At 38.3% G+C, this 15,452-nt stretch overlaps 1 protein-coding gene across 1 annotated transcript in view; it reads left to right on the top strand.

Moving 5' to 3' along the window:
- The first annotated feature begins 227 nt into the window (after positions 1-227).
- Positions 228-15,452, top strand: part of stc (nuclear transcription factor, X-box binding stc) — a 32,097-nt gene continuing 16,872 nt past the window's right edge. Inside the window, exons 1-7 of the mRNA XM_089638404.1 lie at positions 228-359; positions 8,250-10,117; positions 10,206-10,373; positions 10,891-11,274; positions 12,544-12,748; positions 13,783-13,904; positions 14,763-14,890. Coding sequence (XP_089494530.1) covers positions 8,431-10,117; positions 10,206-10,373; positions 10,891-11,274; positions 12,544-12,748; positions 13,783-13,904; positions 14,763-14,890 — 2,694 coding nt within the window. The 5' untranslated portion in view covers positions 228-359; positions 8,250-8,430. The remainder of the gene's footprint in view (positions 360-8,249; positions 10,118-10,205; positions 10,374-10,890; positions 11,275-12,543; positions 12,749-13,782; positions 13,905-14,762; positions 14,891-15,452) is intronic.

The raw sequence follows: 15,452 nt of genomic DNA, 5'->3' as shown, positions 1-15,452 counted from the left end.
AGGGGGAGAGGATACGTAATTAGCAATTTGATTTTGTGTGTCTAAGGCTTAATTGTGGACAAAAAATAATACTAATTATGTTTGTTTTGATAAGAAGGTACCGAGCATACCAGGGGAAATGCCGATATTGAATCTTCCACCACTAATATTGTGTAACGTCACTTCTTCTATGTAGTGTAAAATCAAAACCATAGAAACGACATATTTAACAATTTCATAAAATTGAATTGTGCTCTGAGCTGAGTTGTCGCGATATTGTGCAACTTTCGGCTTTCGCAATTTATTTTGTATTTTTTCATTGTGTAGTATTAATTGGTGCTATATTTTGATTAGTCGGTTTTCCGACACTTTTTTTCTTGGTAAGTCGCCTACCGCTTAAAAACTTGTTTTTTAATCTCTTTACAATATTTCGCATGGCCAGCGACTAACATCAAATTGGCACACGAAGGCCATACAATAATTGAATGGCAATTGAAAAACTGATTATTGTTGACTTTTGTGTAGTATACTATGATTTCCTCGCACTCTGCTTCGTTTTCCCGTAGACAGGAGAATTCCATATTGAGGGACGAAAAATGGAAGCATATAAATCATTTTTCGAAATCTACGTTCACTGTGTAAAACTATGGAATGTTGTGACTGCAATAATACACAAATCCTTCTTTTGAATAAGTCTTATCTTTCTTTCATATTTTAAAATAAAATATACGACCTATTTTTCCCTATGCTTTCGTATTGTTTTAAGATAGACTTGGCTGAAATCTTGAATTTAGCATACTACGTTTATCTAGTAGGGCACTTGAAACTTTAGCTGTGTGTTGGCGCCCTGTTACTCGGTAATCTGTATTGTGACAGGTACTTGATTTATTTCACAACATTAGTTATGTTATGAATAGACTGTCTTTTTCAAGGTATTCTAGAGTTTTTATTTATATTGGTATTTTACAAATGTTTTCACTTACTTGTAACTTAATGTAGTTATAAAGAAACCTAGCAAATAATATGATATAATAATGTATCTCTATTGTTATGATGTAGGCTCTTTATTTCATAAGTTGTACTCATCACATGCGCTCTTTGCCCATTGACATAATACAAAGGCGCATTATGTTCATACTAATCGGACAAATAATTAAGTAATTATTTCCCTAAACACAGATTATGGAAACTACGCTTTGTATCAACAATTACTAAATGAAAAAATCATTTACACTCGCAAAATAGCTTATTAAGTTCTTAATTTGGGTTAATTAAGTCATTTATGCGTATTTAGATTGAAACAAAACTTTTGCAATTGTCGCTTCATACAAAAAAATCCGCAATGGAGGCAAAGGGATCGTTTTACAAGATAAATTTTGAACTTTGAATAAAAATACAATTACAATGTATCTATTACCATCTATCTCGAAATAAATCGTCGTTTCCTGTATTAATTAAGTAGAAACTTCCAAAATCTGTGCCTATTAAAAGTGCGGCAGTTGGGGAAATATTTACCAAAAAAATATAACAGGTTCCATTTTCTAGATGCAAAACGAATAACGAAATGCATTAAAAAAGAATAGCCAATAAGAATGTGTGAATAGATTAAATATCTACATAATAACCTTCATAACTAAAGCGTTAGCATGGATTGGATCTTAGAAAGAGATAGCGGTTCAAAGAAACAAACTTATGTGCGATACTAAACAAAGTCAATCTCAATTATGTCCACTGGACATAGTTCAGTGAAACCACGCGCATTGTCTCGGTAACCTATCTTCTCTTTTATTTCGTCTAAGTCTTCGCCTAGGTATTCTACAATATCCCACTTCACCTATTCCTCCTTAGGCTATATTTTATACAGATAAATCACATGTCATACTAAACGAAGTCAATCTCAATTATGTCCACTGGACATAGTTCAGTGAAACCACGCGCATTGTCTCAGTAACCTATCTTCTCTTTTATTTCGTCTAAGTCTTCGCCTAGGTATTCTACAATATCCCACTTCACCTATTCCTCCTTAGGCTATATTTTATACAGATAAATCACATGTCATACTAAACGAAGTCAATCTCAATTATGTCCACTGGACATAGTTCAGTGAAACCACGCGCATTGTCTCGGTAACCTATCTTCTCTTTTATTTCGTCTAAGTCTTCGCCTAGGTATTCTACAATATCCCACTTCACCTATTCCTCCTTAGGCTATATTTTATACAGATAAATCACATGTCATACTAAACGAAGTCAATCTCAATTATGTCCACTGGACATAGTTCAGTGAAACCACGCGCATTGTCTCAGTAACCTATCTTCTCTTTTATTTCGTCTAAGTCTTCGCCTAGGTATTCTACAATATCCCACTTCACCTATTCCTCCTTAGGCTATATTTTATACAGATAAATCACATGTCATACTAAACGAAGTCAATCTCAATTATGTCCACTGGACATAGTTCAGTGAAACCACGCGCATTGTCTCAGTAACCTATCTTCTCTTTTATTTCGTCTAAGTCTTCGCCTAGGTATTCTACAATATCCCACTTCACCTATTCCTCCTTAGGCTATATTTTATACAGATAAATCACATGTCATACTAAACGAAGTCAATCTCAATTATGTCCACTGGACATAGTTCAGTGAAACCACGCGCATTGTCTCAGTAACCTATCTTCTCTTTTATTTCGTCTAAGTCTTCGCCTAGGTATTCTACAATATCCCACTTCACCTATTCCTCCTTAGGCTATATTTTATACAGATAAATCACATGTCATACTAAACGAAGTCAATCTCAATTATGTCCACTGGACATAGTTCAGTGAAACCACGCGCATTGTCTCAGTAACCTATCTTCTCTTTTATTTCGTCTAAGTCTTCGCCTAGGTATTCTACAATATCCCACTTCACCTATTCCTCCTTAGGCTATATTTTATACAGATAAATCACATGTCATACTAAACGAAGTCAATCTCAATTATGTCCACTGGACATAGTTCAGTGAAACCACGCGCATTGTCTCAGTAACCTATCTTCTCTTTTATTTCGTCTAAGTCTTCGCCTAGGTATTCTACAATATCCCACTTCACCTATTCCTCCTTAGGCTATATTTTATACAGATAAATCACATGTCATACTAAACGAAGTCAATCTCAATTATGTCCACTGGACATAGTTCAGTGAAACCACGCGCATTGTCTCAGTAACCTATCTTCTCTTTTATTTCGTCTAAGTCTTCGCCTAGGTATTCTACAATATCCCACTTCACCTATTCCTCCTTAGGCTATATTTTATACAGATAAATCACATGTCATACTAAACGAAGTCAATCTCAATTATGTCCACTGGACATAGTTCAGTGAAACCACGCGCATTGTCTCAGTAACCTATCTTCTCTTTTATTTCGTCTAAGTCTTCGCCTAGGTATTCTACAATATCCCACTTCACCTATTCCTCCTTAGGCTATATTTTATACAGATAAATCACATGTCATACTAAACGAAGTCAATCTCAATTATGTCCACTGGACATAGTTCAGTGAAACCACGCGCATTGTCTCAGTAACCTATCTTCTCTTTTATTTCGTCTAAGTCTTCGCCTAGGTATTCTACAATATCCCACTTCACCTATTCCTCCTTAGGCTATATTTTATACAGATAAATCACATGTCATACTAAACGAAGTCAATCTCAATTATGTCCACTGGACATAGTTCAGTGAAACCACGCGCATTGTCTCAGTAACCTATCTTCTCTTTTATTTCGTCTAAGTCTTCGCCTAGGTATTCTACAATATCCCACTTCACCTATTCCTCCTTAGGCTATATTTTATACAGATAAATCACATGTCATACTAAACGAAGTCAATCTCAATTATGTCCACTGGACATAGTTCAGTGAAACCACGCGCATTGTCTCAGTAACCTATCTTCTCTTTTATTTCGTCTAAGTCTTCGCCTAGGTATTCTACAATATCCCACTTCACCTATTCCTCCTTAGGCTATATTTTATACAGATAAATCACATGTCATACTAAACGAAGTCAATCTCAATTATGTCCACTGGACATAGTTCAGTGAAACCACGCGCATTGTCTCAGTAACCTATCTTCTCTTTTATTTCGTCTAAGTCTTCGCCTAGGTATTCTACAATATCCCACTTCACCTATTCCTCCTTAGGCTATATTTTATACAGATAAATCACATGTCATACTAAACGAAGTCAATCTCAATTATGTCCACTGGACATAGTTCAGTGAAACCACGCGCATTGTCTCAGTAACCTATCTTCTCTTTTATTTCGTCTAAGTCTTCGCCTAGGTATTCTACAATATCCCACTTCACCTATTCCTCCTTAGGCTATATTTTATACAGATAAATCACATGTCATACTAAACGAAGTCAATCTCAATTATGTCCACTGGACATAGTTCAGTGAAACCACGCGCATTGTCTCAGTAACCTATCTTCTCTTTTATTTCGTCTAAGTCTTCGCCTAGGTATTCTACAATATCCCACTTCACCTATTCCTCCTTAGGCTATATTTTATACAGATAAATCACATGTCATACTAAACGAAGTCAATCTCAATTATGTCCACTGGACATAGTTCAGTGAAACCACGCGCATTGTCTCAGTAACCTATCTTCTCTTTTATTTCGTCTAAGTCTTCGCCTAGGTATTCTACAATATCCCACTTCACCTATTCCTCCTTAGGCTATATTTTGTACAGATAAATCACATGTCATTAAGACCCAGCATGCGCTCTTTGGAATTGCGATTTGGGTTACGCACACCTCTTAAAAGAGCTAAAGCTTTCACAACTGCGCATGGGGTTATCATTGACGTTCCAAGATAGCAATTTCACATAAATCACTTCTTGCGTTTTCTACATCTGTTGATATTATTGAGAACTAAAATTAATTTTATCAAAAGTTGGACATAGGACGGGTTGTTTCGGAGAATTTGAACAATTCATCAAATTTCAACGTTCATTTTCGGGTTCTGTGAAAGTCCTATTCAAGTTCTGTTATTATATCATTGTAGGCTAGTTGCTTGACAAAACTGAAATAAAAACAGAATTTGAAAAAATCTTTCACAGAACTTGAAAATGAACGTTGAAATTTGATGAATTGTTCAAATTCTCCGAAACAACCCGTCCATAGTCTCCTTGTGAAATGTAGCTAACAAAAGTTGCCATGCATTTAACGGCTACACATAGTAAGGGTTGACGCAGGAGTCCACTGATTGTTATGTTGTACTTGATAAATAAACTTTTATCTCGGTGGACGAATACTAGCGATGTTACTGGACCTGATTCCGCGGGAGTTAAAATGCCCATAATTCTCAAACTTCGGATATTACAGATTTAATTAATTAAATCTTTTTTTTTATATTCAATTAAAATGTAACTTATGTATAGATACATACTTTTATAAAATGAATACATATTTAAAAATTTCTCCTATAAAGTCAAAATCTTTTTTTTTTCAAAATGAATTAAGGTTTTTCTTGTAAGATTCTAATGCGTTCATTTGTATGCGGGGGCTTAAAAAGTACTTCTTGTGATGCCATCTCCTACATTATTTTTCATCATAATCTTCTGCACTATATAAATATGATAAAGCTGCTGAATTCCGCCTCACGCTTAATATGTATGTAATTTTTTTTTTTAAAGTACAATTGGTTTTAGCTTAATTAGTACAAGAAACAACTATTTATATCGTGGGAGATGTTAAAAGATGCGTTAACCCTCTTTATAGGTTATTAGGTTCTTAGTATGGGTTATATTAATAATTTATGCATATTTCTTAACCTTTAAACTTCGCTTACGACAAATGTTAGATGATTCAAATAACGAAAACCATGGTGGTCACATGTAAAATTTTGAACTTTGAGAAAAATGGAACTTTAACCCCTAGGCCTCTGGCATATTGACCGTTAAATTTCTTAGAAACCCTGTCAGAAAATCGTTGTGTATATAAAATTAGTGTGTATCCGCTTCGCAATAAAATTCAAATAAATGGGATATTTCTGAAAATTAAAAACCGTTTGAAAATTGATGATATACGATTTCATATTTTTTAGTTGGAAATAAACATATAATTATTTTTGAAATATTAAAATTTTGAAATTAAACATAAATAAGTTTAAAAAATGGGTTTATAAATTTAAAAAATTACAATTATGGCGATTTGTCAACTACCATACTAGGCCCATATTATGGTAGAGTTGCACATGATTTATATAATAATAACAATAATAAAACATAAGGGAAAAGGAAGTTATTATGGTAAAACAAAAAATTAAAAATGCATATTATTATAGAAACCATATTAGAAATATAAATAAAGATAAAACTGATTGATAAAAAAGATATTTTAAAGAAAATAAAAATAACAATATTAAAAGTAAGATTAATAAAATACATGCAAAATTATACCAAATTATTTATTTATTTTAAACCGGTAAATCTCGGTAAGTACTTATCTAGAAATGTACCTTACGTTTTTTGATCTAAACACTTAACTAACATTACTGATAGTGAATAAAAACACATATTTTATTACTAGACAAATGTATTTACTGCCACCTCACTTTTTTTAATTGTAATTCACAAAATTTCATAATTTTTCTCAAATGCGGTTGGAACCTCTGGTTTAACAGAGGTACACATTTTAACAGGAAGGGAGATACATAGATTTCTAGAGCTGTTCTCAAAAGCAAACAAATTGACTCTGCGGGCAAAAAGTGAACAGATTAACCTGAGGGGTTTCTTGCATATTTTACCGTCTCCCCCGATATTATTGTTGTTTCTTATAGTAATTAACACATTGTTTGCGGGAGACGCTTAAAAGCGTTTTTCGTATTTGTACACTATTGGTAAAGCGCGGTAGACGCCAAAATGCGTTGTAGGTACACTTAGAGTAACAATATATTACGAGTAACGTATGATGTTGGTTACTCTGTGAAGTAAAAATTATGCATCAGCTCTCGTGACACGTGTACTAGGTACCTGGCAATTCGTGGAATTGGGTCGGGACTGTGGTCATAAAACATGCACTTGAAATAAAATAACTGTAAGATAAATGTTTCGTTTTTTTTAAATCTTTATATTTCTTCAGTGAAAGCGATATTGTTTCGTTCAAGACGTTCTCTATTTTCTTTTCTGTCTACATTCCGCTTTAAAAATTTCGTACAAAGTATTTGTGTGCTGTGCTCGAAAATTTATTTGTTACATAATAAAGGGATATTTTTTCATAAAAAATACCCTATAAAATGGACTACGGTAATGATAATCGATTACAATAAATATATGAAAGGCATTGACCTAGCAGACCAATATCTTTCGTATTATTCTATTTTACGAAAAACCACCAAATGGACAAAAAGGCTAGCGATGTATATAATAAATTGTGCATTATTCAACTCATTTGTTGTGTACAACTCCGTAAAAGAAAGGAAAATAAAATATAAACAAATTTTTAAGGAAATCGCAGAGCACTTGGTGGCTGATCAGATTTCGTCAGATAATAGTCAAGACCCAGAACCAACACCATCAACATCTGGTATCCGAAAAAAATCTTCAAAATCTGATCCTCCAGGAAGACTATCGATGGATATGCGAAAACATATATTGGAAAAGATTGAAGGCCCTGGTAAAAATAAGAATCTGCGAATGCGATGTCGTGTGTGCGCGGTACACAAAATACTTAGCGAAACCCGGTACATGTGTAAATTCTATGATGTACCTTTACATGAAGGGAATTGTTTCCAACGATTTCATACTTTCAAACAATATTAGTGTTTAGTGGTGTGTATTTAAGAAATATATATATACTATGTTGAATGTACATAAAATGACTAAATAGACAATACGACAAAAGTGCAGTTTTTTCAATTTTTTTTTAATTTAAACTTATATATCGTAATTGTTTCTTCAAAAATATAAAAATTTGTGACCAGATCATAATAGAAAAATTCGAATAAGGTAAAATACTGAAAATTTTATTTAAATTTGATCAATAGTTCAGAAGTTATAGCTATTTTACATGAAACGGAATTTTGCGCGCAAACATGATAAAAATTGCCCGCTTTACGGCGTAGATTGATTAAAAAACCCCCCGCAAACATTGTGTTAAGTTGAAACCAAGTGTTGTTTCTTTTTAAATTGCATATTAAGGGTGAGGCAGAATTCAACAAATTTACCTAAAGGAGGTAAAATTTTTCTTGTCTTCTTAAATTGGAGATTTGAATGTTCTATTTTTGTTTCAGGTAGTTGTGCACATTAAGAGTTCGCAGGGCTGCTCGCAGCGCCTCGCAGCCCCCGCCCTCCGAGCCCCCGCTCGGGCCAGGGCCTCCCTGGTTCCTCCTTATATTGTCAAACGCAGGAACGCAGGGATACTTGCGATCTCCGCACTAATCTTAGATATATATTTCATTGTACTCCTTTACAATGGCTAACTGGAACAATAATGGCTACTACACTGAGGGCTGGCACAGCGAGGACCAGCGCTATCCACCGGGATCATCCTCCGGCCAGTACGTGGGATTCAATGACTTCCTGCACCAGTTCCAGCAGATGCCAGCCAACTACCCGGCCTATCCTCCGCCGGCCATGGGGGCCCCATTCCAGCCCGCCCCCTTCGTGTCCGGCCCAGGACCCTCCTACCCTCCAGGGGGTTATATCGCCAATAATTCTCAGACTGAATACCCTAGCTCTAGTAATAATTACGATAAAGAAAATACTAGTAATAATTCTTCCTCAAATCACTTTCCCAAACAAAATAGAAGAAATGATAAAAAGAAACCCCTTCAGCAAGAGGAATCTGGCTGTTATAATAACACTGGTGGGAGGGAGGAGGTGGCTTCACACTCAAAGTTAGTGGCTACAGCTGAGGAGTTTATCCCTCAGAGTGCCCGGGCAACCCCCGGTCAGGAGCCATCAAGGGGGGAGACGCCCGCACCCATTCCCGCCCATTCTATCCCCGCTCCCGACACCAATAGGAGCCAAGCCAGACCTGGAGGCTCCCAGAAGTGGAAATCCAAAAACACTCCCAATGAAGCTATCACCAGCACCAACTGGAGAAGCAGGGCTGAGGAGGAACCATGGGAGACAGAATCTACTGCCAGTGCAGAGCAGACTTCCTTCACTGTGTACAACAGCAGCAGGCCGCCCAACCAGGAAGGGGGCTCCTCCAGGGCTCCCCCCACCATGCAAGGCCCCAGGCAAAGAAGAGACAACACTAACAGAAATTCTAATGTCAATGAGAAAGGCAGATTTAACCAAGCTGATAATCGCAATAATGTTAATAATACAACTTCTGAGACTGATAAAAGTAAATCTAAAATGTCATTCAATGTTAACGAGAGTTTCGGCAGAAGCAACCAAGTTGTAGCAGAAGATGGGAGGAATGGGCGAGGAGACAGAGGACAGCAAGATGACAGGGGGCAGCATGACAATAGAAGGGGCGGCGAGAACAAGAGAGGTGCTCAAGAAAACAAAGGAAGGAGAGGCGGAGACAATAGAAGAGCTGATAATAGGGCTGTCAACGACACTAGACGGGGAGATAATAGGGCCGTTGATGACACGAGACGGGGAGATAATAGGGCTGTTGATGACACGAGACGGGGAGATAATAGGGCCGTTGACGACACAAGACGGGGAGATAATAGGGCCGTTGATGACACAAGACGGGGAGATAATAGGGCCGCTGATGACACGAGACGGGGGGATAATAGAGCCGTTGACGATACGAGACGGGGAGATAATAAGGCCGGAGGAGAAGATATCAGAAATGGAAATAATAGGAAAGGTGGCGACACCAAGAAGCCAGAAGACAGGAGGGGAGTTAGAGATAATAGAACAGAAGAGAGTTGGGATGATAGGAAATGGGGAGATGACAGAAGAGGTGGAGAGAACAGGAGAATGGAAGATGGCAGAAGGAGAGGTAGAGAAAACCCCAGGGGTGAAGAGAATTGGCCCAGTGGGGAGGAAAGGAGATATGTAGATGACAGAAGAGGAGACGATAGAGAAAGAAGATACGGAGATGATAGGAGAGTTAATGATAGGAGAGAAGATAGAAGAGTCAAGGGCAAGGAATTCAATAACAAAAAAATAACACCCAGGGACGGAATTCAAGGTTGGTACACATTCTTAACATTAATTTGAAGATACCAGAGGTAGAAGTATCTTTGTATGATGTTAATGGGTTGGTTGGTTTGTTGCAGGAGTGGGCCAGAGGGAGCGGCTGGCGGAACAGCTGGACCGCGGGGAACTGGAGTGCCTGGTGTGCTGCGACCGTGTGCGCCAGGCTGACTATGTGTGGGCGTGCTGCAACTGCTACCACGTGTTGCACCTCAAGTGCGTGCAGAAGTGGGCTAGCACCAGTATCGTGGGTACGTCTGGCAGCTCCTCTATTCTCTCAATATTACTTGTCAATCAATACGCAAACCAGGAAGTCAAATTCTTGCTCTTCTTCGAAAATCATACCTGGGTACCTAAACCTTAAAGAGTCAACTTAATGATTTTTTAATTAGCTGTTGCTGTTTTGTGAAAAATCACCCCAAGGACTCTGAATACAAAATTAATTAGTGATCTACTTTAGTTTGTACCTCTGATATTTTGACCTTTAGTGTAATGAACAAAAATGGTCTAGTGAACAAAGTTGATAACATTAATAACTGATGTTTTTCACACGGGTAGGCAGAGAGGAATGACCGCCATACAACTCTGTCTTGGCACACACTCCTTGTTTCATGCATCGTCTCGTACATCATATACATATTATTCATACTCCTGACATAACCCGACTCAAGTATTTGATTCACTTGGTCGTGCTGTGTCTTCCTCAGACATCCCTGACTTCTTGTACCATTCACTTCCGATTGATTAATGTTGTTGTGTATTTGTTAGACGGGCAGTGGCGCTGTCCTGCCTGCCAGAACAAAGAACGCGGAGTGCCGTCAGAGTACCGCTGCTTCTGCGGTGCGCGCCGCCAGCCAGAGTGGGTGCGCGGTGCGGCTGCGCACAGCTGCGGCGAGCCGTGCGGGGGCCGCCGCGCCTGCGCCACGCATGCCTGCACGCTACCCTGCCACCCGGGCCCCTGCCCCACGTGTGACGCCACCTCACGCCAACACTGCGAGTGCGGTGCCACTTCGCAACTGCGCAAGTGCTCCCTGAAGACGCCCCTGCTGTGCGGGGGCGAGTGTGGCAAGCCGCTGGCCTGCGGGGCGCACACCTGCAAAGAAAAGTGCCACGCGGAAGCGTGCCAGCCCTGCCCTCTCAAGGTGGAACAGAGTAAGTAGTATTACTAGTAATAAACGTTAGGTGTAATGAAAATAGACAAATAAAACATCCAGTGATCTTTAATTGCAACACTGATAACAATGCTTTTGGGACATTAACATAAATTAAAGACTCAGGCGTCACTTTTCAATCAAATCTTTCTTTTGTTAACCAAATAAAGGAAATCTCTAACAAGGACTTATAAATGTTATAAATTTTGCCTTTGTTAGAAGTCAATTTGAATACAACTCTCCTGTCTAGAACCCACATTAAAATATTCATGTACAAGCTATTAACCCTTAGGATCCATCCAACTACAATAGAAGTTCAATGAAATTATGACTTCCTTCAGGAGCACTGCAATATGCAGTGTGTAGAACTAGGTTTTAGAAGTTTTGAACGCATTTCAATACTGTCCATGAAAATTCCTAAGTAAAATGTTGATATTGTAGATGTCTGTCAATTTTATTATTTCATGTATAATTTTCAATATTAAATTTAACTTTGAGATATCTTCTAAGGGTTAATGAATGCAAAGTAAATTCTTATGTTTTCTATGTTTTAAAATGGATATTCCAGCAATTTTTTTGAATTGCAACAATCTTTTAAATGAAATTAATACACTTAAATTGTCAGGCAGAAAGATTTTCACTGAATAGTATTTCTGCATAAAATTCTAAATGTTGCATTTGATAGTCCAGAATTGCTAACATTGAATTGATAAGCTTTCGGATTCCACTATGTATGTAATACTAGAAGTAGGGATTTATGTCAGTGCAGAAATATCGGGACTAACTATCCATATTTATTCCTCATTGCCCAGAATACTTATGGAGAGAAATAATTATACATAGTCAGTGGACATCTTTAATTCTTCACTTAGCAATTACAAAAGATTGTTGCTGGGGTAGTTTAGTTATGTATATTAAATATGTACTGTATTCATAAGTACAAGCCTGGAAAAATTGAGTTAATAAATAAATAAATACCATAGCACTCTAATACATGGCAGCCGAAATATTTGAAAAATAATATTAATAATTTTCAATGAATGTATGAGATGGATAAAAGTGGCAGAATTCCACATTATATGCGTTAGTGTTAGTTCTCTCCACAATTCATTGTAACACAATGTCTCCGAAGTAATTCGTCATATGGAGGGAATCAAAGTGGGATTCTCAGGTAATCCAAGCCAGTCAATGGCATCCTAGAAACTGAGGAAGGACACAACCTTCTTCAATGCTTATCTTTATTTTTATTATGTGTTACATCTGATTGCAGCGTGCTATTGCCCGCTGGCCACCACCCGTAGTCTGGACTGTGACGCGTCCACAGTGGGCGTGTTTGGGTTCTCGTGCGGGGCCGAGTGCGGACGCAAGAAGGACTGCGGCAACCACACCTGCTCCGACCCCTGCCACCCGGGACCCTGCCAGCCCTGTGCCCTCGCTCCCAAAGCCGTCACCCGCTGTCCGTGCAGCCAGACCCTGTGAGTACCATGACTTGATGCTTCGGGAACCAAGGAGGAGTGGAGAGGAGAGATGAGGCTCTCTTCCCCTTTGGGGCCTTCAGGGAACCTGGGAACAGAGACCTGGGAATACACATTGTGGAACCAGAAGACATAGCCACATATCCAATAACAACCCTGATGAACTTTATTAATAGGACTGGGTTGCTGTTAAAGGAATGAGGTAAAATGGGAAATAGCACAATGGGCCTATGGCCTAAGTGCTCACGGGAACTATATGTAAACAGTCTCCGATTTATAAAAATAAAATTAAAAAAAGACTTGCAAGACGTGCAATGCTTCTTTTCGTTTACTATTTTTCTCTTTAATTGAGCACATGTCCCAACTGCTTGGAACCCGTGTGACTATGGTAATCCCGATTTGTAGAATACTGTGAGACTTAATCAACAACGAAAAAAACAACTTTTTCAAATTTAGAAATAACTAGCCCAGACAGTTTGAATTCTTTACAAGTCAATGCTGTCTTTCTTTTAACGGTATTACAATGGAAGATGCTCGAGGAACTAGCGGGGAACTAGTTACTAGATTTGCCGGCCTCTGTGTTTCCTCCCTCCTACAACATAGGTCTCTTTAAGACCCATGTTCGCTCCTTCCTCTCCTCAAAAGACTCTCCACACTGCATCCCCAAAGATATTTTCCTCAGGGTCTTCTGTGTGGAATTAATGTTTAAAAAAAGTCAGTTCCAGTTGGTTCTAGTGTAGCTTGTCTGAATTCTTCACTCATCGGCTCCCATTTCGAAAACGACAATTAAATTCAAATCAAATTTGAGTTTGTTGAACGGGACTAACGCACACACAACCGAAATGATTCGTATTTTGTTATATGTAAAATTGTCCGTATAAATTAAATATGATTTGCTCACCCGGGGCTTGGACTCCCGACCTCCAGGCCCGGAGCCAAGGAGCTTACCACTCTGCCACAGACGTTGCGTATTGTGCTATCCCAGGTGTACCCTAACCTAACCTAACTAATTGTCCCTCTGTGATTGGTTGCAGACTGAAGCAAGTGCGTACCTCCTGCCTGGACCCCGTGCCCGTGTGTGACCAGCTGTGCTCCTACCCGCTCAACTGTGGGCCCCCAGAGGAGCCTCACTGCTGCCAGTCCTCCTGTCACCATGGTACGTCACCACTCTACACTCAATCACGCTCTTATTTATAATGTAGTAATGCCGCTTCACACACAACGTAAATATTCCACATTAATTTTATGAGAGCATATGAAATAAACCTTATTTTTCAAAATGAGAGCAACAGGCTATTTCTGTAGACATTGCAGTGATTGTGTTGATGCCAACACTGAAACATTGTTTGCTTACTGCATGTTTCAAAATTGAAAAACTTAAATAAGATTCAAGTCAAATTGAATAAAGTTCCTTTTTACATCTATTTGAATTTCAATCTTGAATCTTGAAAGTGGAAATTAACCCACTTCCCGATATCCGATCGAGCTGAAACTCGACAGCTAGACTCGTTGTCGATGACGCTACATTCTATCAACTTTTGGTGGCAATCATACACAGACAAGCGGACATAAATATACGCATTTCTCTGAAATTCAATGACATTACAGCAGTAAATGTCGGTCTTATCCAATCAGGATTTGGCTCCGTTGGTAGATTTGTCGACTCCAGTTCCTGGGTAGGAAGGCTCAATCTCGGTCAAACCAAAAAAAAATAATTATGTAAATATTACAAAAATTTTAAAGCACAAATTCACATACACCTGTTTTCCCCTTTTCTCTAATAACAGGTAGGCTCAATAAAGACCAATAGCTATTTCTCAGTAACACTTCCCTAGAATATCGTTGCTGAATGTTTGTACAGATACACCAATACACACAACCTAACAACACAAGTATGTTCACATTCTAGCGACTTGCTGCTTTAATGCAGTAAAGATAAATTCTTTACACAATTTTGTGCATTTTACTCTGTACATTTGGTGATTAGCTTATTATGCCCTTATTTAATATGCAGGCCAGTGCCCCCCATGCCCCGGCAAGACCCCGGTGAGCTGTCGCTGCGGCAGTAAGGTGCAGGAACTGGCGTGCGTGGTGCTGGATGCTGAGCGTCACACTGTGCGCTGCGGAAAGAAATGTACCAAGGTGAGCCCCCCTACCACAAACTTATGCTACTACAATCTGGACTTATGCTCAATTTATTTCCTTGATGAATTATTCTCTCTTTGCCCCAGTGATGAAAGCCTGGGTTAGTTAGAAGAAATTGTCAGCTGGCAATAAGCCCACCTATAAGAGTTAAATAAATGTTATATTAGTTGAAGGCCGCATGCCAAAAATCGACCATGTTAATAATTATTTCAACAGTCCGCAAGTGACTGAAATCGCAAGCGCCAAAGTAGACTAGCCTTTGCCGTGCAGCAACAGGCACAAATCGGTAGTATAAATTCCCCATAAGTTAGGTAAGGTTAGCAAATCAGATTTATCTGCTGTAAGCATTGGAGAAAACAGTACATATTTTAAAAATAACTAACAACCGATTAGTTAAAACTTGCCCTTAAAAAGAAGATGCAACCAAACTCAAAAACGAAATTAACAAAATTTCACAGAAATTACAGACTTTGTGCCCATTTACAATACACATGTAACATAAAGTACATACATATTTTTAGACACATTCTTTAAAAAGGAAACATAACATCTGTGTTAT

This window comes from Hesperophylax consimilis, chromosome 12, assembly GCF_061612785.1.
Source record: "Hesperophylax consimilis isolate HC1 chromosome 12, BYU_Hcon_1.0, whole genome shotgun sequence".
NCBI classification, from domain to species: domain Eukaryota; kingdom Metazoa; phylum Arthropoda; class Insecta; order Trichoptera; family Limnephilidae; genus Hesperophylax; species Hesperophylax consimilis.
The sequence above is the reverse complement of the archived record's forward strand: the minus strand, read 5'-3'. Positions and strand labels throughout refer to the sequence as shown.